The sequence below is a fragment of the Symphalangus syndactylus genome, chromosome 3 (genome assembly GCF_028878055.3).
Source record: "Symphalangus syndactylus isolate Jambi chromosome 3, NHGRI_mSymSyn1-v2.1_pri, whole genome shotgun sequence".
Lineage (NCBI taxonomy): Eukaryota > Metazoa > Chordata > Mammalia > Primates > Hylobatidae > Symphalangus > Symphalangus syndactylus.
Genome location: NC_072425.2, coordinates 56,703,109 through 56,727,347, shown reverse-complemented (window position 1 = coordinate 56,727,347; position 24,239 = coordinate 56,703,109). Strand labels below are relative to the sequence as shown.

The 24,239-nt window shown below is 44.9% G+C and overlaps 1 protein-coding gene across 8 annotated transcripts in view; it reads left to right on the top strand.

Annotated features, from left to right (window-relative positions):
- The window catches only part of DAPK1 (death associated protein kinase 1), a 210,668-nt gene that overhangs the window by 172,252 nt on the left and 14,177 nt on the right, over positions 1-24,239 (top strand). For all 8 annotated transcript variants that reach the window (XM_063636281.1, XM_063636279.1, XM_063636283.1 and 5 more), the window contains 2 exons: positions 12,629-12,851; positions 16,375-16,563. In XM_063636281.1, coding sequence (XP_063492351.1) covers positions 12,629-12,851; positions 16,375-16,563 — 412 coding nt within the window. The remainder of the gene's footprint in view (positions 1-12,628; positions 12,852-16,374; positions 16,564-24,239) is intronic.

The following is a 24,239-nucleotide window of genomic DNA, read 5'->3' as shown; positions in this document are numbered from 1 at the left end:
GTTTTAGGAACAGTGGTCCCTGTCCTGTGGTTTGCATGTCAGTCGGTATAAATGCATCAGCTCCCTATCTGTTTTCTTCTCTATTTGGACTTGGAAATCATTTAGCCTGTTTGCAGTTGCTGTGCCTGGTTTTCCTTCTCCCATTCTCTCTATAATAAACCACTCCCACAAAGTAGCAGGGAATGAGGACGCTGACTCTGCCTCTTTCCTTCTTATGTTTGAGCTCCAAGATGGCTGTTAAGCTCCTGTTTATCAAACATTGTTGCTCTAAGGCTTAAAGAAACATGACAAAAATAAGTAAAGGCAGGTGTACCCTTTCCAGCCTACCACATAACAGTTGTGTCAGGAGACTTCACAATAGCCATACTCTTTAATCTAGGAACTCTGTTTCATGCTTAAAGATGTTCACCACAGTATTATTTATAATACAGTAATAAAAATTGGAAGCACAGATAACCCACAATAATGTCTAGTAAAGGGTCCTACAGCCATAGAATAGAATGGCTTTGGCCTTTTAAATATTTTAAGAAGTTTTACTAATAGGAGTTTATTGCTTGGGGGGGTCACTGGGCTTCAAAGCAGAAGACAGATTGTATATACGTAATAATCTCTACTATGTTAAAATGCATAGAAAGAAAATGATAGAAGTGTTGTTTTTCCATTTTGCTATTATACTCAACATTTTCTTCTTTAAACATTACTGTATTTTAAAAAAGTTTAATTACTGTATTTTTTTAAAAATGTTATAACAATGGTAATCATTTTTTTAAAAAACCACAAACTATCTAGAAATAAAATGATAATTCAGTTGGTTTAAGTGCTTGCTGAGAAGATAATGTCCAAAATATGCTCCAGATATCCCACAAAGTTCTTGCCATATAGACTGAGAAGTGCCTGGGGGAGAAGCGGTGAGGTCATAACCTTCACAGCCCCTGAAGTTTGAATTTTCATACTTGTCCTGTGGTCTTGCCAGGGGCAGGGGGACCACAGATTGGGATAATTTCTTTCCTCATGCAGAATATAGACTTGGAGAGACACACTTCATATATGCATATTAAAACCCCTTGGAGTTGACCTGGCAGGGGTAAAATCATGGGTGATTGATTTTCACACCCTTCTTCTTTGGATTCTGAGAACTGGCCTCAGAGGCACTGAGCAGATGTTAAACTCTGAGAGCTGCCATTCAGTTTCCCCTTGGTCCTGGAAAGTCCAGAAAGAGATAAGTCAGGTAAAATTTCCCTAGCCTTACTCACCTGTTCTTACCAGAAATTCATAAATTACAATTATGGGCTTAGTGATTTCTCACTCTGTACCATTATGGACTGTGTCATTATGCCTGCGAATTTGGACTAGAAACTCAAGGTAAACCTTTTTGTTTACAGGCAAAACAAGCAGGGGCAAGGGAGAGCCCGTGAGTCGTGGTTAGCATTCAAGAATGAGCCTTTTCGTAGAGTTTCCTAAGTTTAAAATTCACTGTCTTTGAAGCAGAGGACCAGCCAAACCAGACACAACACAGGCCCCGGTTTGCAACCTCTGGCTTTTGCTGGATTACATAGCAGGGGGCCCTGCATTGGGCACAGAATCTCACGCCTATAGGCCAGTGTACATCCATTACCCGGGCAGCATCCATTGATAGTGAAAGGAGAAGAGAAGTCTGGTTTTTGCACAGGCTAAAAGAGCACAGTTTTTTTTCCTGTCAGTTATTAGGTCTCTATTATGCTCCACTAGTAGGAAGAAACACTATTAAGGAAGGGTGAAAGGCTTCTTCGACAGGCCTGACAGCTTAACGGAGTGCATAAGCCTGCTTGGTCAGATGTGCTCAGGTTTCCACACAGAGAGGCTGCAAACCCACCTGCAGCACCTGGCACCTGGCTTGCATCCCTGAGTCCCCATGCTGTGCCCTCCTAGGTGTGTGATGCCCTGGCTCAGCTCACACAGCACCAGCACTTCCACCACTACTGCCCTCTGGAAATCCACTTACCACACTCACTCTCAACTTCAAGTGCTGTTTACCATCTAAGAAATTGTATCACAGAGCAGGGGCCAGGGGGACCTGCAGTCAGCTCATTGTGAGGCAGACACTCAGCTGCAGCACGGTGACCTGCAACACCCCATCAGGTCACTCGGGACACCCGCCTCATGCAGAGGGAGGAGGCGTCTCGTGGGCTGTGCTGTGTTCTGCTGCCCATGCCCCCTTAACAATGGTCCCTTCTTTGACTTAAAAGTAGCTTACTGTGTGAGATGCAAACCCACATATACCCTTCCTGGATGAGTCTGAAAACAGTGAAGGAATGCCCAGAAAAAGGACCGAGGGAGAGCAGTGTTGCGCTAGTCGGGGATGGTCGGATCGGTGGGTGGGAAGTCCTTCTCCCATCCTCTGTCCCCGTTTTCTGCAGCCTGCTTAGATGACTGGCATAGAGAGGAGTAGGGATGCAAAGCACCTTGCTGCGGCGCTTCCTCCAAATCCTCAGCGATGAAAGGGGCTTGTTCCCATTTAGAATTCTGAATTTCTGGGGGCAGGCTCTCGCCCTGTCTCAGTTTGGGATTTTCTTTTCTTCTATCCATTGGTACCTTTGTTTTTGGTGCCTAGATTTTTAAAAGAGATGGGAAGTGGACTATTACAGCTATAAAATACAAAGTACAAAAATATAAAATATATTTTATAGTTTATAAAATAGAAAAAACTATAAAATACAAAATATTATTTTATGCTTTACCATTATCCTGTGGTCTTTTTCTCTAAAGGAGGGGTCAAGGAAAAGAATAGTCACCTTTTTTCTTCTTTTTTTTTTTTTTTTTTTTTTTGAGATGAGGTCTTGCTCTGCGGCTCAGGCTGGAGCGCAGTGGCGCAGTCAGGGCTCACTGCAGCGTCAAACTCCCAGGCTCCAGTGATCCTCTTGCTTCAGCCTCCCAAGTAGCTAGGACTACAGGCACGTCAGGCACGTGTCTCCACACCCACCTGGCTAATTTTTAACATTTGTATTAGCAACAATGTCTCAATACATTGCCCAGGCTGTCTCTAACTCCTGGCTGTCTCAATACATTGCCCAGGCTGTCTGTAACTCCTGGCTTTTAGTGATCTTCCTACTTTGGCCTCCCAAAGCAGCGGGATTACAGGTGTGAGCCACTGCACCTGGTCAGAATAGTCATCTTAATGCCCTAATTAAAGGACAACATCCCCCTTAGCACCCAGAATCCAGTGAAAAGTCCCCCCTCATCTTTATGTAGAAGCAAAATACAGAGTAGTGCCTGAGAGCAGAGACTGGAGGTCAGATGGCCTGGGATCCAACTCCAGCTCCACCACATTCTAGCTGGGTGAGCTAGCAAGCTGCTCAACAGCTCTGTGCCTCAGTGTCCCTGCTTGTCAAATGGTTGAGTCAGCTGCTACCTCCCACGACCGTGATAAGGGTTGGATGGGTCAATGTAGAGGATGTCCCTTGCACAGTGCCTGCACACAGTAAGCACCACGTGTTTCTTGCTATTGTTGGAACCCTGCAGACCACTCTGGAACAGTGTGAGGCACAGCAGTGGCCCCTGTGGCTGGGCACCCTGAGTGTCATTTGTGATGACAGCCACCATTGAGTCCTCAGTGTGTGTAGGGGGCACTGTGATTTTACAACATCCCCAAGGTTTACAGAGGGGAATGTTGCTGCAGGAAACCTGGATTCAAAGAGGTGAGCAGCATGCTAATCAGTGCAGACCTGAGGTCCTGACCTGACCTGGAAATACCTGTGATCTGCTTTTAATCAATGGGCTCGGGGGGCTCCAGGGCAGATTCCTGGCCAGGTGGGATGTGTCTTTTCCACACTGGCTGCTGTGCCTGTGCTGAGCCGCCCTGCTTTGCAGTGCACAGGGATCACCTTCCCGCGGGGAGGCCCAGGGTTCTAATTCCCTCAGAATCTTCTAGATGCTGTGTTCAAAGAGCCCCTGGAATTTGTTTGTCTTCATCATCCCTCAGTGGGCTCTCGACGTTAGCTCTTGATTAGCCAGAATGGGAGGAGTTGTCTGTCAAGCATTGCTAATCGCGGTCTTTCTTCCTTGTGTATGAATATAAATCCCCATGCAAGTAACTGCTTGGCACCTGGGCACACCCGGTACTGGAATTTGGTTATTGGAAAGGACTGAGCTGTCGCAGCAGCTTCCTTGGAGAATGCATCGCTGAGGATTGTGGTGGGAGCCCAGGAGCAGGCAGTGCCTGGGGAGGACACCAGGAAGGGGACTGACCTGCAGTTCTAACTCGGGTCACCTGGAGGAGGAGAGAATCGGGTACATGATGGGGGAGGGGAAGGGAAAGAAGTCATTCACCCTGCAGAGCATCTTAGGACCATTTTCCTTTCCATTCATTTCTCCTTGATATTCCCCAGTGTTTCTCACTGGTTGCTGTTGGCAGTTTGGGTGACTGGGAGGCCCTGTCCTTGCGGGATGTTTCTTGTCCCTGGCCTCCAAGCATCTAACATGCTAGCGTTCCCTACAGCCATATTGTGAAAACCAAAAGAATCCTTCCACATATTTTCCCTCAGCCCCTAGGGTGCTACCACACTCTGCAAGAACCACTGCAGGTTGATCCAAAGCACAATCCTGGGGAGAGATCTGTATCTGGGACAGCTGAGGATGGTGGCCCTACATTGCCTGCCATTTTATTTGGTTTCCAAATGGGCCAATTGAGCAAAAGAAATACTTTCTATCTATGCTCTGAGCTCTCATCAGTTGACATTGCCTAGGAATGTGTCTTTAAACTATATTTGCTAGGGAAGCAATGGGATTTGGCATCTGGAAATAGAACCAAAATCATCCTGTTTGCCCACAGCAGTGGAAGATGTGCAGGGGAGAGGGACTGGCTGTTTTGATCACTGGAGAGTTCAAGGGGCAGGAGCACTGAAGACTGCTGAGGCCAAGGCTACAGCTCTTGGGGAAGAAGGAACCTGGGGCAGGGCTGAGCTGCATGGGATCGACTCTGACCCACCTCCACATTGAGTGAACTGGGGCAGTGGTGTGCAGGAGCCTCTGGTGCTGTCCCTGAGAGCCGAGCTTGTCTTCCCAACCTGGTGACATCACATGGGAGTCTTGAAATCAGCCAGGGAGGGAGCATTTGCACCGCAGGAACCAGCAAATGCTAGAGATGAAGTCTGCTTCTCCCTCCCAAAGGTTGTTGATAGGTTCATCATTGCTTTGGGGGTCCCTGAGAGCCCCTGCTTGGCTGTAGGTACCACTTTATCACAGAAGGAAGTTGTACCTTCTACTTCCTTGTGCTCAGTCAGTAACAAAGCCCCATGCAGCTGTCCAAACCTGCCTGAGGACTGTGTTGTTGCTCAGCCAAACCCAGTTCTCCTTCTAGAAGAAAGGAGGGACCCCTTCTATGGGAGAGGGGTTGATCTAGATTTTATATCAGCATCCATTTTTACTATAGTCACTGCAAGCCCCATTCTTACCTGATTTTAAAATAAGAATTTCAAGGGGGTTGAGGAGTTGGCTTATTTTGTTTGGTCGTCCTTCTAATCAGATTTTCCGTAAGCCTGAAATTAAAAGTAGGCTGGGTGCGGTGGCTCACGCCTGTAATCCCAGCACTTTGGGAGGCTGAGGCAGGCAGATCACCTGAGGTCAGTAGTTCAAAACCAGCCTGGCCAACATGGTGAAACCCTGTCTCTACCAAAAAATTAAAATTAAAATACAAAAAAAATTAGCCAGAGATGGTGGTGCGCGCCTGTAGTCCCAGCTACTTGGGATGCTAAGGAAGTAGAATCGCTTGAACCCAGGAGGTGGAGGTTGCAGTGCACTGAGATCATGCCACTGCATTCCAGCCTGGGTGACAGAGTAAGACTCTGTCTCAAAAAGAAAAAAAAAAAAAAAAAGTAGTTTGCTTTTACTAAACCTAAGTAAGACCCAACAGTGAAGAAAGGTGGCCAGGAATATTTTGAAAAATGAAAACAATTTGGGAGCTGCCCAGATTGAAAAATTCACCACCTGTAAACTGCATTTTCATAATTAAAAGTTGCTGCACCATCCGTGCAGTCTTACTGCACCCTGCCACATGGGCGAGGCCACATCGCCTCTCAGTGCTCTTATCTGGCCTTCCCAGACCGTGAATGGTCTTCCCCATCAGCTTGCTAATGTTTAGTCCTCTTGTCTGATGAGAAAGTGAAAGCTACGTTGCTGGGGAAGAAAACAGTACTGGAAGAAAGAAAAGTAGAAACTAGGAGATTTACCAGGGCTTCAAAGAGCAACACAGTTACCAAATAACATTCATTCACTCACACACTGAAAAGATATTTCCAGTGTCTACTGTAAGAGCTGTTATAGGCACTGCAGAGACCACAGTGAACAAAATCGGCAGAACCCAGCCAGGAAATCGATAAGAAAAATATGTAAGTCAGCTCAAGGGGTAGCAAACAATGGCCTACAACCCACTGCCTACTTCTGTAAATAAAGTTTTATTGAGACACAGCTACACACTCTTGTCTGTGGCTGGTGTTCATACATGGCAGAGTTGAGTTGCCACAGAGACCATCTGGCCCTCTACAGAAAGGGTTGCTGCCTCCTGGGGTAGGTGCCATGCAGGGAATTGAAACAGGATGAAGTGAGATGAGAGGATGGTGGAATCTACCTTCACCTGGCTGATGAAGACCTCTCTGATGTGACACTGAAACCAAGACCTGAAGGGCAAGAAGAAGGAAGCAGCCCGAGGAAGGGCTGGAGGAAGACAGAGGAATAGGGAGTGCAAGGGGCTGGGTAGTGAAGGGTTGGAGGAGCTCAAGCATAAAACAACAAAGAAGGAGGGCAACTGGGCTAGGGCCAGAGGATGTACCTGGGGGTGCAGGCAGAGAACAATGCCCAACATGACCCGAGAGGTCACACAGCTTTATAGACCTTACCCAGGGGGTGAGGAGATTGGGTTTGGGCCAAGTGCAGGCAGGTGTGAGATCTGCCTTAGGTTTAGGAATTCCCCCGGCTTCCCAGACTGGAGCCTCGGGGTCAGGAGGGGGAGCAGAGGGACCTGATAGGAGGTGATCTTGGCAGCCAGGGGAGATGTGACGGTGCTTGGACTGGGGCTGTCCAGGCTCTATTACTTAGTGAGCCTTGGGCAAGAATACCAGGGAGGCTCCTACTCCTGTGTAAATATTTAAAGGATGTGACTAGAGCTAATACAGGTAAATATATTCTACCCTACACATGCACACACACCCTTATGACCACCTGGAAGGTTCTGAGTCAGAATTCTGCGCTCCTTGGAGTTCGGTTCTGCCTCCTCCTCTCCCCAGCCTGGTCTCACCCTGACTGCAGGAGGTCTTGCCCAGACCCTGGATGCCCCAGGTCTCCTGAGTACCCTCCAGCCACACCCACAGACCTAGGGGACACACACTGGAGAGCACTTCAAGCCATGAGCCAAAAATGTTGGTGGCACCACAGTCCCCTCTCCTCTCCCCTAGAGGTGTTGGCTGCACATGGCTCCCACCTGGCCCAGCCAGGGAGGGCCCGACTAGCCTGGGCTTCATGCCAGCAGGATCTCAGGGTTGTCTTGTAACTTGTGTTAAACACACTGTGTAAGGACTACTGAACTCCCCCTCCAAATAAATCAGTCTTCCTACCACCTTCTAGACCTGGCCTGGAGCCCTCTCTGAGTTGGAGACAGATCATTGAGTGGATGAAAGCTGCTTTCCCAGGGAGAGGCCCCTGCGCCCCAACCCGTCCCTATCTGCCATCTGGTAGTGAAACGTGAAAACGTGCCTCCACCAATGAGGGAGATATATTCGGATGTGCTTAGATTCCCCAAGGTTCTTAGTGAGCAGGATGAGGGGTCATCTTCCAGGATCAGCTGAGATTATCTTGTGAAGGGAAATAACCGAGGATATTTTGCTTTTCTTTGCCTTTCAAGATGATGGTGAATTCTGTAAGTCTAGATCAGTGCAGTTTCCTGGCCTCTCTTCCCAAAGACTTGGTGAAGGGTAAGTGGGCACATCTCAGCCAAGGCTGACAGCTCCTGGTGGAGGGGAAGGGGGTGCACCAAGGACAGGTGAGTCCCTCCACAGAAATATTTCACTCCAAAGGGTGCCCTATTCAGGAAGTGCCTTCCGAGTGGGATGCACTGTGGGGGGCCCTCCTTGGATGGTCCTCAGTGCTGTGGAGTTCACCTTCAATGTGCATATCCCTGTCTATTCCTGTCTCCTCTGCTTCTGAGGAACCTGCCACCTCCCTTTCAGTGTCCAGCAGTGGGAGGAAGACCTGGTAGTGAGTTCTGGCTTTGCTCTGTCACCTTGGGCAAGTGCCTTGGCCCCTCTGACCCTCAATTTCCTCATCTGAAAGGCAGGAGGATGGTATTAACCACAAAGGTTCCTTGGAGGTTTTCATAGGTAATGTGAGTGAAGGCATAGCATGAGCTGGAAGGCGCCATGCACGTGGAAGTTACTGCTGCAGACAGGAAACACATCTGTCTCAACTCCTCCTGCTGCCTCCTCCCTCCTTCTGCATTTATTGTGCTGGCCCATGAAACAGGCAAACAGATTGCCAGGAGCTTCTGAACCAGCATTGCCCTGCGTGGAATTTGAAGGAGTGAGCTGGACTGTCAGTACAGGGAAGTCACAGGCATAGCTTGCCCTCATACACAGGAGCAAGTCAGCCTGCAGGTTCAGTCGCTTCTAGAAGCCTCTCACAGGGGCAGCGGTGTCTGTAGTTCACCATGGTTCAAGTCTTCTGAGAGTGGAAGGGCCTGTGGGACTCCTGCAGAAGGAATGAGCTTGCCCCATTCCTGCAGACAGGACAGACATGTGTGCTGAAGCTCAAAGTGTCAAGATCCACAGGCACGAAACAGGAAGAAAGAGCTGTAGGGAGATTCATGGCACAGTTTCTTCCCCAAAATGGGGGCACCCGGGATCTGGTGACTGGATTTAACCAGGAGCAGTTTTCTGCCTTCCCCCGGTCTCAGATGAAGCAGACTTGGGCCAGTACCAAGAATCTCTGTGTGGTGGGAGCTGCGTTCAGGGAATAGATGGGGAAGTTTTTATCTACCCCGTAGGACGCTCACCATGGAAGGTGACCACTGCTCAGCACAGTGGACGCAGCTCAGGTGCTCATGCATGGCGTGGTGTGGGTACAGCCTTGGACTCACAAGGAAGACCCAGGACTGCTGCGGAAGGCTGGAGTAGGCTGGGAGGTGGAATTGATCCAGAGTCGGTGGCAGCCCAGCAGCATGGGCGCACCTGGTGCATGTGGCGCTGGGGAGAATTCAGAGCCCCATTCCTTCCAGCCTGACAGGTGCCACCCCCAATGAGTAACTCCTCATAATAGAATCTGTCCAGCTTTTTTGCTGATTCAGGTAATCAGTCAGGGACATTGCTGTCAAGACCCCCAGCCCTTTCCTTTCCCTGTGGTGCTCTGTCTCTGAACCTGTTGGGATTTGAGGTCAGAAGAAGACACCAGAGTAGAACACTACCTCGTGTTCTACAGATCATGGTTTGGTGCCGTGGCCTCCACCCCAGCTGCCCCAGCATTTTACAACACACCTTGTGTCATGCTCCCTTGGCCCTCGTAAAGTAGAATTTATAGACAGGGGTGCACCTACTACACAGATAGATTCAAAAGATCAGTAGCGTGCCCTAACTGTACTATAACACAGACCTTGTGGGAGCATGCGCATAGTGAAATATGCTGGATGTCAGCATGCATGTGCTGGGACACAGGTAGGAGGAGGCTGGGAAACCTGGCTGGTCCCTTCACCCACCCACAGGATCACTGAGTGCAACCCCCACAGACGCCCATGGACACTGGAGGGCTGGGATGGCAGCTCCAGCACCACAGCAGCATACTGAGCTGATGCCCAGAAATCGGAGACAGCACTCAGCAAAGATAAAAGGAAAAAAGCAAAGTGTAATTATTTGCCAATCTATAAAATAGCAGCATTCATTGATAACTCAGTATGTATTAAATACTGCCCCCAAAACCCTCTGGATGATGTGTAAAATGTAGTTAAGTTCTCAGCTCAGATGATTGTAAACAGGCTTTTCCACTATATAAATGCTCATTAGATGCTCAGAAGTCAGGGGACCCAGGAGAATTCTTCGCTGTGAGGGGCATTTTGTTACACGGTGTCTGAACACCCAGCGTCCAGCTGCAGGAGCATCCTCTCAACATTGTGGGAACTAAAATGCCACCTCAGATTTCCCCAGTGCCCACCAGGGGTCAGTATAGTTCCTGTTGAGGAAGTCTGGTCCTGGCTTAGGAATTGAAAATGGAGACAGGAAAATCAAAGCCTTCAGGAGAGTTATGTATGAGTTTGTAGCAATGCAGTTATAACAGCAAAAGTAACACTGGCTTTTGCTGCTGGAAGAGATCAGCAGTAAGTGAGCGCCTCCCAGGATTTAGAACTGAAGGAATGGTCCCGCCACGTGTAGATCACATGGAGACACCCTTGCATGGGTCCCTCTGAGTTCTGTCATTTATATGACACTGGTTTATGGAGATTCTACACCTGCCAGGCTGGGAATTCTGTCTGTCCCCACAGATGGGCTCCTGGTCTAGAGGGGCAGAGCACCCCATAATTACAGGCCAGGGGGTCACCATGGAGAGCCACGCATGGTGGGAAGAAGCTTCCAGGAGGAGATGGCAGGCAGGACAGGTTTTGTGGGTTTGTGGGAACTGCAGGTTAAAGCAGAGGGGGTCCTCCTGGGTAAGGGTGAGGAAGACGCTTCAGGCTGCACCTCACAGCTCCAAACAGGTCCTTGTTAGGGAGCAGGGCAGGAGTGGTGGGAAAGGACGGTGGCCTGTGAGAGGGTGTGACACCAGGGTGGCATGGTCAGTGCCACATCACATAAACCTTGTGTAGGTTCCCTTCGGTGCACTGAACACCTTGCCTATACTATCCTGTTAAAAGCTCTTACTTGGTATTAGATGTGAAATTGTTCACATGTCTGTATCTCCCCAAGACCATGGATCTGGGCTGAGCCTAGATTTTCCTGTTGTCAGCACTGTGCTTAGCACGGGGTTGGAGGGCCTCCCGAAATGCTGGTTGATGAATGATGGAGTGAGTGAGTAGTGAACTATTTCATTCTGTGGAGCCTCCTGCTTCTCCCTGTCGGATGGAAAAAGAAGAAAGTAATGAGGATATTGTGTTCCCAGCCCCCTCTGCAGCATGGAGCTTGTACCTTGGAGTGCCCCTTCTGTCATCCTCTTGTCTCATTACTGCCTTAAAGGATCCAGACCCCTCCACATAGAGAGGGACAGACGCTCTTGCTGGTCAGACAGGGCTGATCCTATTTCATGATTAAATTGAAGGCTTCTAACTTTCTCGATCTCCTGGATTTCCGTTTTCTTTCAGCCTCTTAATTGATTAGGGTAAATTTTTGATTGTACTTTTTATTTTATGTGTTTGGTAATATATTAACAGAGTCTTGCTGTGTCGCGCAGGCTGGAGTGCAGTGGCATGATCTCCGCTCACTGCAAGCTCCGCCTCCCGGGTTCATGCCATTTTCCTGCCTCAGCCTCCCAAGTAGCTGGGACTACGGGCACCCGCCACCATGCCCGGCTAATTTTTTTGGTATTTTTAGTAGAGACAGGGTTTCACCGTGTTAGCCAGGATGGTCTTGATCTCCTGACCTTGTGATCTGCCCGCTTCGGCCTCCCAAAGTGCTGGGATTACAGGCGTGAGCCCGGTTTGTTGTAGGTCTGTTCCTAGGCTTGTTAGGTTGCCATGTGGTTGAAACCAAAAGTGATGGTAGATATTTTTAATATTCACATACAGGTGACATTGCTATGAAGTTAAATCAAAAGTGCTAGTAGGTAGTCAGTAAGATAAGATTCCTATTCCAGACCTACAGTTATGAAGTGGACATTTGGGCCATCCAGTTATGTTTTTCTGATAAATTTCTAAATAAAGTGTGGGGGGTTCCACAAAAAAAAAAAAATTGAAGGCTTCACAATTGCTCCACCCAACTTGTCATGCATCAAAATGCAATGGAAATAGGCAAATTCTTACAGACAGAAAACATCACTATGGTTGCCAGGGGCTGAGCAAAGAGGGGAATGGCAAGTGACTGCTCACGGATACAGAGCTTCCTTTTGGGCGTGACACAAATGTTCTGGAAGGAGACAGCAGTGATGGTCGTGCAGCATTGAAAATGCACTAAAAGCCTCTGAATTTCACACTTGAAAATGGTGACTTTGATGTTAGGTCAATCTTACCTAAATTTTCAAAGTTTTCATTGGAGATAGAAATAAACATACTGCCAGGCATGGTGGCTCGCACCTGTAATCCCAGCACTTTGGGAGGCCGAGGCAGGTGGATCACCTGAGGTCGGGAGTTAGAGACCAACCTGACCAACATGGAGAAACCCCATCTCTATTAAAAATATAAAATTAGCCAGGCACGGTGGCACATGCCTGGAATCCCAGCTACTTGGGAGGCTGAGGCAGGAGAATCGCTTGAACCCGGGAGGCAGAAGTTGCGGTGAGCCGAGATTGCGCCATTGCACTCCAGCCTGGGCAACAGGAGTGAAACTCCATCTCAATTAAAAAAAAAAAAAGAAAGAAAGAAACATCTCTTCAGCATGGGTAAAAACTGCACACCGGGGATTAGGAACCTTGAGAATCATTATTTGCCTCTTTTTCTGTCACTCACTGGCTCTTTCTCATCCATGCTCAGGATACGCACCGAGGACTCTTCATCCAGCAGCTCCGACCCACACAGAACTTGCAGCCAAGAATTAAGCTCAAGCTGTTTGGCCACTCGGGATCCGGAAAAACCACCCTTGTAGAATCTCTCAAGTGTGGGCTGCTGAGGAGCTTTTTCAGAAGGCGTCGGCCCAGACTGTCTTCCACCAACTCCAGCAGGTTCCCACCTTCACCCCTGGCTTCTAAGCCCACAGGTAGGAACCTCCACGCTGGCCCCTGTCTCTCCAGCAGGTGTTGGCTTCTGCACTCTCTCCTCTCAAGGTCTAGGGGGGAAGGGAGTTGTGTTTGGGTCACTTGGCCTGTACTGGACCCTGTGGCCTTAGTGGGTTTCAGGTCCAGGTTGGCTGGTGGCCTTGTGTGTGCTGCCTGTTGTCCAGCAGTAGCAAACTGACTTGGCAGTTGCAAAACAAGGGCCTCACTGAAATCGCAGCCACAGACACAAAGGTCCATCCTCATAAATGTGTAAACTGCAGAATTTGCACAGTCAGCTCTGGGGACACAATTGCAAATTGCATTGCATTCTACTCAGGGGCTCTGGCCTTAGAGACAAAAAGAGCCCAAACTCAAACAGTCCAAGCATAGCACACATCCAATACCAGCCCAGGAAGGGTCCTCACCCCTTATCCTTCTTTCTGGAGTGCTACAGGCAGACCCAGTATTGTAGATACAAAGAGCAACAAAAAGGGATTTCCAGGAAGCACCATCCTGCTCAGTTCAAGGTTGGATACAGGTTTCCAGAGGCTCCTTAGTGGTTTTCAGGGATGGTCTCTCTGGTCACATCCACCCTCCTTGGGAAGCTTTGCTGCCTTCCGGGCCTTCCACAGACAGGGTTATTGATTGATATTAGGGGGCCATCAGGAAGCACCTGGCAGTGAGCAAGAGAAAATGATGCAATCTTGGGTGTGATTCCAACTGAATCCTCCTTTAGACAGAGCGAGTTAGTTTGTGGAAAGATAAGAGACCTTCCAAGAGTTTCCTAAACCAGGACAATTTTGTGCTTTGTGCCTTGATTCATTCTCTATATATGATGTCACAGAAGAGCCTGGTCTGTTCCCCAGGTTGATGCCAAATGTGTTAAAGTTTGTGTTTCTCTTACGTCCCCTCAATGAGGGAGGACGCTGGGGAGCATGGGTAGCTCCCCATGCTCCTAGTGGAGAGTTGGCTGAGATTTATATGCCCTTTTCAACTTCTGGTCTCTGAACACAGCTATAGAATTGAAATGAGGAGAAGAAAGACTAATCGAAACAGAGTTACAATTTGTATTATTATATTGCTGATACGTGTGTCAGTATTTATAGAGCACTGTGTGCCAGGAACTGGGAGAAATATGGTCTGAACGATGCCTCATTTAATCCACATGACAACTTCCAGGGTGTTTTTACAGCTGTTTTCACTGCAGCCTTGAGGGGTCAGTTGGCTTCCCTGAGGTGCACAGGTGGCAAATCCCAGAACATCTGGTGCCTGAGCCAGTGCTTGTCAATGACACCCTGCATAAGGAATTCATGGGCACACCTTTCCATTTTCCAGTGTGATTTTTTTTTTTTTTTTGAGACGGAGTCTCACTCTGTCGCCCAGGCTGGAGTGCAGTGGCAGGAACTTGGCTCCGCCTCCTGGGTTCAAGCGATTCTCCTGCCTCAGCCTCCCAGGTGGCTGGGACTACAGGTGCATGCTACCACACCAGGCTAACTTTTGTATTTTTAGTAGAGACGGGGTTTCACCATATTGGCCAGGCTGGTCTCAAACTCTTGACCTTGTGATCCACCTGCCTCAGCCTCCCAAAGTGCTGGGATTACAGGCGTGAGCCACCGCGCCTGGCCACCGGTGTGATTTCTGCTCTACTTGAGGATTTAAGTGGGGTTTAGTTGCTGCCTTAGAGGGAGGCAGCACGCTTCTGCTGTGGTTAAGGGCACTGCAGCCTGAACCTCTGGTTGGGAGGGTGGGATATGAGAGAGAGAGAGAGAGAGAGAGAGAGAGAGAGATTTCAGTGCTTCCCCATGAAATTATTGTTTTCATAACACCTTGTACAAAGCCTGTCCTAAGCTTTTATCCTCCCAACGAAAACTGCCACCAAGGAGCAGGAATGACTGCCCTTTACCAACGTCTGCTCTCATTAAGCACACGGCCACGTGCCACTAAAACAAGACTTGTTCCTGACAGGCAGTCACCCAGACACAGATTCCAGGTCGCAGGGAAATGGACAGACCCATTCTTGGGCAACCCCGCAGCTTTTGTCAGACTGGGATTAACAATATGCAGAGAAATACCCTAAAATGGCAGCTACGATGACATCAAGGCTTACATCATTTTGCTTTTGTTTTCTATTTACATTCCTATCTGCCAACTTTCCTACAGAAATATAACATGCGTTTGTGTTTTTAAGAATAAATCTTGCCCTCCAAGTGCCCTTTCTCCTTTCCCTTTACCTAACCCTGCCCTTAGGATCCACTTTTCTTCTCCTCATCCCCTCCGTTGGATACCCCCATTATCCATGTCCGAAGTCTTAACTCTTTGGTCTTTAAGTAAGGGATTACCTTGGTGTTTGGATCGCCTGTTTTAAAGTCAGATACCCAGGTGAAACGGTCACTTCTTTAATGCCTTGCAATGTCTGTTGTATTAATTGTAAACCAGTGGTACTGCAGTTAGGATTAATGAATCCCTTCTCCAATGCAATTCGTTCACCAAGTTCTTGCAGAGCACCCTCCGTGGACCCTGGGTCACAGTCCTGACCAGAAAGGCAGCTTCTGCCTGCACAAGCCTGGTGGGAGAGACAGGGAGAGGGGCAGGCCAATGAGTAACTGAGATAATGAGGAAGCACAGGCTCTATGCCCAAACACAGGGGACCCAGACTCTGTTATTCAGCTCCCCTACAACACCCACAAGTTCACCATTGTTTACATAATGTTTCCTTTAAACTGACTCACTTTTTAAAATGTACTAAAATACATTGATTTGAAAATGAAAGTTAATATCCCTATCATAAATGGGAACCCAGTGTCACTGCCATAAGTAAAAATAAATGCAGTGAACAGCAACCAATGTGAATAAAATCCAGCTATACGCTGATGCCCACACCCTCTTTATTAAAAGGGAAGATGAGCAGGTATTGAGGAAATGGTAAAATCGGAAGGCCTCAAGCGGAGACTTGCTGCAAGAATAACTGCAAGGCCTTCAAGGGAATTTCAAAAAGGAGTAGCTTTCACAGTGTGTGATTCAGCGTTATTTAATGCTATGGCCTGCTACTGTCTGAAATCATTTTCCATTTAACTTGCAATAATAATCTCATGTGCAAGAGAGACAAGTTGCTCAGCGGGAGCTGGAGGAAGACAGAGACTGCGAGTATCAGAGAAGTAGCAGGAAGTGAGAAGGGAAGAAACCCGACCTCTGTCCTCCCACCCTCTCCACAGCCTCCCCTTGGCTGACCCTAAGCAGAAATCACGTGGCAAGCCAGCCTAGAGACGCAATCCCTAGGACCAGCCACCGGGGCGACAGGGCGGGGCAGAAAATGTTGTGGGGAGGTAGAGCAAGCGGAAAAGCCCACAGCCTTGCTGGGAACACTGCTGCCCTGCGCGTGTGAGGGCAGACACACTCAGCCTGAAGCCAGAGTTGGAGTGGGGACAGAGGCGTGCTCCAGATAAGGAAACCTCAGGGCCAGCCTGGGAGGGAGACAGGCACACACTGCCCCCTGCAAGTACTCATGTGATCCTTTCCATCCTGCAGTCTCAGTGAGCATCAACAACCTGTACCCAGGCTGCGAGAACGTGAGCGTGAGGAGCCGCAGCATGATGTTCGAGCCGGGCCTTACCAAAGGGATGCTGGAGGTGTTCGTGGCCCCGACCCACCACCCGCACTGCTCGGCCGATGACCAGTCCACCAAGGCCATCGACATCCAGAACGCTTATTTGAATGGTATGCCCTGCCTGCCCCAAGGGAAGGACCTCAGGTTTCCCTTCAACGGGGCTGTAAGTCATCCCTAAAGGGAGCTTGTCCTGAGCTGTATCTGTCGCTTCCAGAAGGAAATCCAACACAGACTGATATTCAGAGTGAGCCAGGACTGAAGCATGGCTGGCTGCCATCCCTAAACAGTAAAACTAAACACTGGGATATTGTCAGCACCTAGTAAAGCACTTGGCATACAGTAGGTGCTTGATAAATGACCGTTGAGTAAATTAATAATATTTGTACGTATTTATGGGGTACGTGTGATACTTCGTTGCATGTATAGAATGTGTATGTAATGACCAAGTCAGATTATGTGAGGTGTCCATCACTTTGAGTTTTTGTCATTTTTATGTGTTGGGAACATTTCAAGTCCTCTCTTCTAGCTATTTTGAAAAATACAATGCATTGTTAACTATAGTCACCCTATTCTGCTATTGAACATTGGAAAGTATTCCTTCTATCTAACTGCATGTTTGTACCCATTAACCAACCTATCTTCATTCCCCCCTCCACACACACACAGCCTTCCCAGTCTCTGGTATCTATCATTCTACTCTCTCCCTCCATAAAATCAACTTTTTTAGCTCCCACATGTGAATGAGAACATGCAGTATTTATCTTTCTGTGCCTGGGTTATTTGACTTAACATAATGACCTCCAGTTCTATCCATGTTGCTGCAAATGACGTGATTTCATTCTGCTTTATGTCTGTGTATAAATAGTATTCTGTTATGTGTATACCACGTTTTCTTTATTCATTTGTTTCTTGATGGACACTTAGGTCAATTCCGTATCTTTGCTGTTATGAATAGTGCTGAAGTAAACATGGGCGTGCACGTATCCCTTTGATATACTGATTTCCTTTCCTTTGGAAAAATACACAGTAGTGTAATTACTAGATCATATGTTAGCTCAATTTTTAGTCTTTTTGAGAAATCTCCATGCTATTTTCCATAATAACTGTACTAATTTATATTTCTACCAACAGTATATTAATAATTCTCTTTTCTCTGCATCACTGCCAGCTTCTGTTTTTTTTTTTTTTTATCTTTTTAATAATACCCATTCTGATTGGTGTAAGAGGGTGTCTCACTGTGGTTTTGATTTGCATTTCTTGGATGATTAGTGATATTGAACATTTTTCTCATTTACCTGTTGGCCATTTGTATGTCTTCTTTTGAGAAATTTCTATTCAGGTTCTTGCTCATTTTGGTTTTCCTTTTTCAACTTGTATTTTAGATTCAGGGGTCCCTGTGCAGATTTGTTACCTGGTTATATTGCATGATGCTGAGGTTTAGGGTACAAATGATCCCTCCCTCCCACCCCCTCTAGTAGTCCCCAGTTACTATTGTTGCCATCTTTACATCCAGGAGTACCGAATGTTTAGTACCCCCTTATAAGTGAGAACATGCCATATTTGGTTTTCTGTTCCTGTGTTAATTCACTTAGGATAATAGCCTCCAGCTCCATTCATGTTGCTGCAAAAGACATGATTGTCTTCTTTTTTTATGGCTTCATAGTATTTCATGATGTATATGTATCACATTGTCTTTATCCAGTCTGCCATTGATGGGCACCTACAACGACACCTACATGTCGTTGCTGTTGTGAATAGTGCTGCAATGAACATACTAGTGCATGTGTCTTTTTGGTGAACAATTTGTTTCCTTTCAGATATATACCCAGAAATGGGATTGCTGGGTCAAACAGTAGTTTTAAGTTCTTTGAGAAATCTCCAAACTTCTTTCCACAGTGGCTGAACTTATTTACATTCCCACAATGTATAAGTGTTCTCTTTTCTTCATGCCCTCACCAGCATCTCTTGTTTTTTTGTCTTTTTAATAATAGCCATTCTAATTGGTGTGAAATGGTATCTCGTGGTTTTGATTTGCATTTCTCTGATGATTAGTGATGTTGAGCTTTTTTTCATATGTCTATTGGCTACTTGTATGTCTTCTTTTGAGAAGTGTCTGTTCGTGTCCTTTGCCCCCACTTTTTAATGGGGTTGTTTGGTTTTTCCTTGTTGAACTCTAAGTTCCTTATAGATTCTGGATCTTAGATTATGCCTTTGTTGGATGCATAGTTTGTGAATATTTTCTCCCATTCTGTAGGTTATCTGTTTACACTGTTGATAATTTCTTTTACCGTTCAGAAGCTCTTTAATTAGGTCCTACCTGTCAATTTTTGTTTTTGTTGGCAATTGTTTTTGAGGACTTAGTCATAAATTCTTCCCCAAGGTCAGTATCCAAAATGGTGTTTCCTAGATTTTCTTCTAGGATTCTTATAGTTTGAGGTTTTACATTTACAGCTTTAATTCATCTTGAATTAATTTTTTTATATGGTGAAAGGTGGGAATCCAGTTTCATTCTTCTGCATATGGCTTAGCAGCTATCCCAGCGCCATTGATTGAATAGGGAGTCCTTTCTCCATTACTTATTTTTGTCAACTTTGTCGCAGATTGGGTGGCTGTAGGTGTGCAGCTTTATTTCTGGGTTATCTATTCTGTTCCACTGGTCTATGTGTCTGTTTTTGTACCAGTACCATGCTGTTTTGGTTACTGTAGACCTTTGCCGACTTTTTGATGGGATTGTTTGTGATTTTACTGTTTAGCTGTTTGAGTTCCTTGTATATTCTGGATATTAATCCCTTGTCACATAAATAGTTTGCAAAATATTATCTCCCGTTCTACAGATTGTCTCTTCACTCTGTTGATTGTTTCCTTTGCTGTGCAAAAACTGTTTAGTTTAATACACTCTAAGTTGTCTATTTTCGTTTTTATTACCTGTGCTTTTGAGGTTTTATCCACAATATCTTTGTAGGACCAGTGTCCTGAAGCCTGTCTTCTTCTACTGGTTTTATAATTTAGGGTATACATTTAAGTCTTTAATCCATCTTGAGTTGATTTTTGAATATGGTGAGAGACAGGGGTCCAGTTTCGTTCTTCTGCATGTGGATATTCCGTTTTCCCAGCAGTGTTTATTTACAAGGGTGTTCTTTTCCCCAATATGTGTTCTTAGTGCCTCTGTCAAAAGTTATTTGGCTATGAATACCTGGATTTATTTCTGAGTTTTCTGTTCCATTGGTCTATGTGTCTGTTTTTATATCAATACCATGCTGTTTTGGTTACTATAGCCTTGCTGTGTATTTTGAAGTCAAGTAGTGAGATGCCTCTAGCTTTGTTCTTTACGCTCAGGATTGCTTTGGCTATTTGGCCACTATTTTGTTTCCATACAAATTTTCGGATTGTCTTTTCTATTTCCGTCAAAAATGACATTGGTATTTTGATAGGGATTGCATTGAATCTGTAGATTGCCTTGAGTAGTATGAGCATTTTCACAATGTTGATTCTTCTGATATATGACCACAGCATGTATTTGCATTTGTTTGTGTCCTCTTCAGTGTCTTTCGTCTGTGTTTTGTGCTTTTCCTTGTAGGGGTCTTTCACCTCCTTGGCTAAATTTGTTCCTGGGTATTTTATTTTTATTGCAGCTATTGTAAATGGAATTGCCCTCTTGATTTCTTTCTCAGCTAGTTCATTATTGATGTATAGAAAGGCTACTGATTTTTGTAGGTTGATTTTGTATCCTGCAACTTTACCTATTATGAATTTATTTCGCAGATCTAAGAGTTTTTTGGTGGAGTCTTTAGGTTTCTGTAGTTATAAGACCATATCACTTGCAAAGAGGGACAGTTTGAGTTTCTCTTTTCTAGTTTATATGCTTTTTATTTCTTTCCCTTTGCCTGATTGTTCCGGCTAAGAATTCCAGTACTGTGTTGGACAGGAGTGATGTAGGGGGCATCCTTGTCTTATTTCTGATCTTAAAGGAAAAGCTTTCAGCTTTTCTCTATTCAGTATGATGTCAGCTATGGGTTCATCATGTATGGCCTTTATTATGTTGAGGTATGGGTTCGTCATGTATGGCCTTTATTATGTTGAGATATGTTCCTTCTATGCCTAGTTTGTTGACAGCTTTTATCATGAAGGGATGTTGAATTTTGTCAAATGCTTTTTCAGCATCTGTTGAGATTATGATATAGCTTTTGTTCTTTCTGTTGATGTGGTGTATTATGTCGACTCATCCTTGCATCCCTGATTATGGTGTATCATCTTTTTTGTGTGCTGTTGGATTTGGTTTACTAGTATATTGTTGAGGATTTTTGCATCTGTGTTTATCGGGGATCTTGGCCTGTAATGATGTTGTTGTTGTTGTTGTTGTTGTTTTTACATTCTTTTCTGGTTTTGTTATCATGGCAATGCTGGTTTCATGGAGTAAATTAAGCAGAATTCCCTCCCCTTCAGTTTTTTGGAATAGATTGAGGAGAATCATTAGTTCTTCTGACATCCAAACCTGGACTTTTCTTTTTGGGGAGGCTTTTTAATACCAATTCAATCTCATTACTCATTATTGGTCTGCTCTAGTTTTCTATTTCTTTCTGATTCAATTTTTGTAAATTATCTGTCTAGGAATTTATCCATTTCCTCTAGATTTTCCAGTAGCATATAGTTGTTCATAATAACCTCTGATGATCTTTGATATTTTTGTGGCATCAGTTGTAATATCTTACTTTTCATTTCTCATTTTGTTCTTTTGGGTCTTCTCTCTTTTTTTCTAGGTCAGTCTAGCAAATGGTTTAGCAATTTTGTTTATATTATAAAACAATTTTTCATTTCATCAGTTCTTTGTATTTTTTTAGTCTTTGTTTTGTTTAGTTCTTCTCTGACCTTTATTATTTCTTTTCTTCTGCTAAATTGTGGTTTGGCTTGTTCTTGCTTCTCTAGTTCCTTGAGGTACATCATTCAATTGTTTATTTGAAACGTTTCTGATTTTTTGACGTAGTTTTTTGTTATAAACTTCCTTCTTAGCACTGCTTTGGCTGTAGATTTTGGTCTTGTGCTTTGATTTTCATTTGTTTCAAGAATTTTTTTAAATTTCTCCCCTAATTTCTTTATTGACCCTGTGGTCATTCAGGAACATGTTGTTTACTTTCCATGTATTTGTACAATTTCCAAAGTTCCTCTTGTTAATCAATTTCTAGTTTTACTGCATTGTGGTTTGAGGAGATACTTGATATGATTTCAGTTTTTTTTACATTTGTTGAGACTTTTCGTGTGTCCTGAAATATGTTCTATCCTGGAGAATGTTCTGTGTGCTGATGAGAAAATGTGAATTCTGTAGCTGTTGGATAAAATGTTTTGTAAATGTCTGTTAGGTCCACTTCGTCTAACATGCAGTTTAAATTCAGTGTTTCTTTGTTAATTTTCTGTCTGTATAATCTGCCTAATGCTGAAAGTGGGGCGTTGAATTCCCCAAATACTGTTGTATTGAAGTCTATCTCTTCCTATAGATCTAATAATATTTACTGTAAATATCTGCATGCTCCGGCGATGGATACATACATGTTTAGAATTGTTATATCTTCTTGCTGAATTGGTCCCTTTTGCATTATATAATGACCTTCTTTTTTTTTTTTTTTTTTTTTTTTTACTGTTTTTGGCTTAAAGTCTGTTTTATCTAATATAAGTACAGCAAGTTTTGCTTACTTTTGGTTTCCATTTTCATGGAATATCTTTTTGTATCCCTTTACTTTCAATCTATATGTATCTTTATAGATAAAATGGATTTCTTGTCAGCAGCATATAGTTGGGCCATGTTTTATTAGTCAAACAGCCAGTCTGTATCTTTTAGGTGAAAAAGTTAATCCATATACATTCAAGGTTATTATTAATATGTGAGGGTTTATTCCTGTCATTTTATTAATTGATTTTTTGTTGTTTTGTATATTCTTTATTCCTTTCTTTCTCCCTCATTATCACTGTGCTTTAGTGGCTTTCTGTAGTTGTAATATTTGAGTCCTTTCTCTTCCTTAATATGTTTGCTCTACCAGTGGATTTATGCTTTCGTGTGTTTTCATCATGGAAGAGTTGTCCTTTCACTTCCAGGTGTAGAACTCTCTTAAGCATCGTTTGTAGATTTGATCTAGTGGTGATCACTTCCCCCAGCTTTTCTTGTTTGGGGAAGACTTTATTTCTCCTTCACTTATGAAGCCTAACTTTGCTGGGTGTAGTATCCTTGGCTAACAATTTTCGTCTTTCAGCTCTTTGAGTATAGCATTTCATTCTCTCCTGGCCAGTAGAATTTCTGCTGAGAAATCTGCTGTGAGTCTGATGAGCATTCCCTTGTAAGTGACTACACCTTTTTTTTTTTTTCTGTTTTCAGACTTCCCTTTGTCTTTGACTTTTGACAATTGGACTATAATGTGCCAAGGAGAGGACATTTTTTCAATTGCATCTATTTGGAGATCTCTCCAGCTTCCTGCATCTGGATTTCCAAATCTCTTATCAAACCTGGAAAGTTTTTAACAATTATTTTAATAAATAGATTTTTTACCTCCTTCAGTTTCTTTTTACCTTTAGGACACCAAAAATTTGAATATTTGATTGCTTTATGGTATCCCATATGTCACAAGAGCTTTGTTTATTTTTTATTTTTATTTTTTTAATGTTGTCCGATTGGATTATTACAAAAGACCTATCTTCAATTTCTGAAATTCTTTCTTCTGCTTGATCTAGTCTGTTGTTGCAGCTTTTGAATAAATTTTCTATTTTATTCAAAAAGTTCTTCAATTCTGGAATTTCTATTTTGATTCTTTGGTAAACTTCTCATTAATATTCTGAGTTGTTTTTCTGATTTATTTGTATTGTTTTTCTGGATTCTCTTGTACCTCACTGAACTTGTTTAATGTCATGATTTTGAGTACTTTTTTTAGATTGCATAGGTTTATTTTTCATTAGAATCTATTGCTGGAGAGTTATTTTGCTCTTTCGTAGGTGTAATATTTCCTTGCTTTTTCATGTTTCTTATGTCCTTACATTGATATCTGTGCATCTGGTATAATAGTCACTTCTCTGAACTTCTTGAACTTGCTTTCATAGGGGAGGGCATTTTCCTGAAGATGTGTCTGTGGTGTTGGTTGAGTAGGGCACTTTGGCTTTGATTCTGGGTGCATGCAGTAGCATAGTGGCCATATGATTTTTTTGCAGCTGTGAACAGCTCCAGTGGTGTCTAATTTTCTCAGTGGCTTAGGGTATGGTTGTTAGTAGAGGCTGTGGTAAAGTTTTTCTGGAGATGGGGATACCACGTGGGCCAGTCCTCAGAACCTAGTGGTGGCAGTGGTGGGCTAAGCATGCCTGTCCTTGGGCCCCAAGGCGGTATATGCTGGTACTGATACCAGTGGGTCCAGGTAGGTTGATTCTTGGGCCTCCAGGCAGCTTGCTCAAGTGCTGGTAGTAGTAGCAGTGGGCCAGGTGAGTAGCCAGGTTCTCAGTTCCCTGGGCAGCAGGCATGGTATAAGTGATGGCAGTAGTCGTAGTGAGACAACCCTCTGGCTCCCAAGCAATCTGTGCTGATGTTGGCAGTGGCTGCAATGGGCTAGGCAGGCCAGTACCTAGCCCCACAGGTGGCATATACAGGTGGGCGCCAGCTGTGATGATAGTGGTAGGTTGGCTGGGTGTGACCTCAGGCCACTAAGAGGAGTGCTCAGGTGCCAGTGGTGGTGGACTGGGCTAGGTGATCCCCAGGCCCCCAGACAGCATACTCAGGCACTTAGGGGATTGTGGAGTCCAGCTCAGCAGGCCTGTCCTC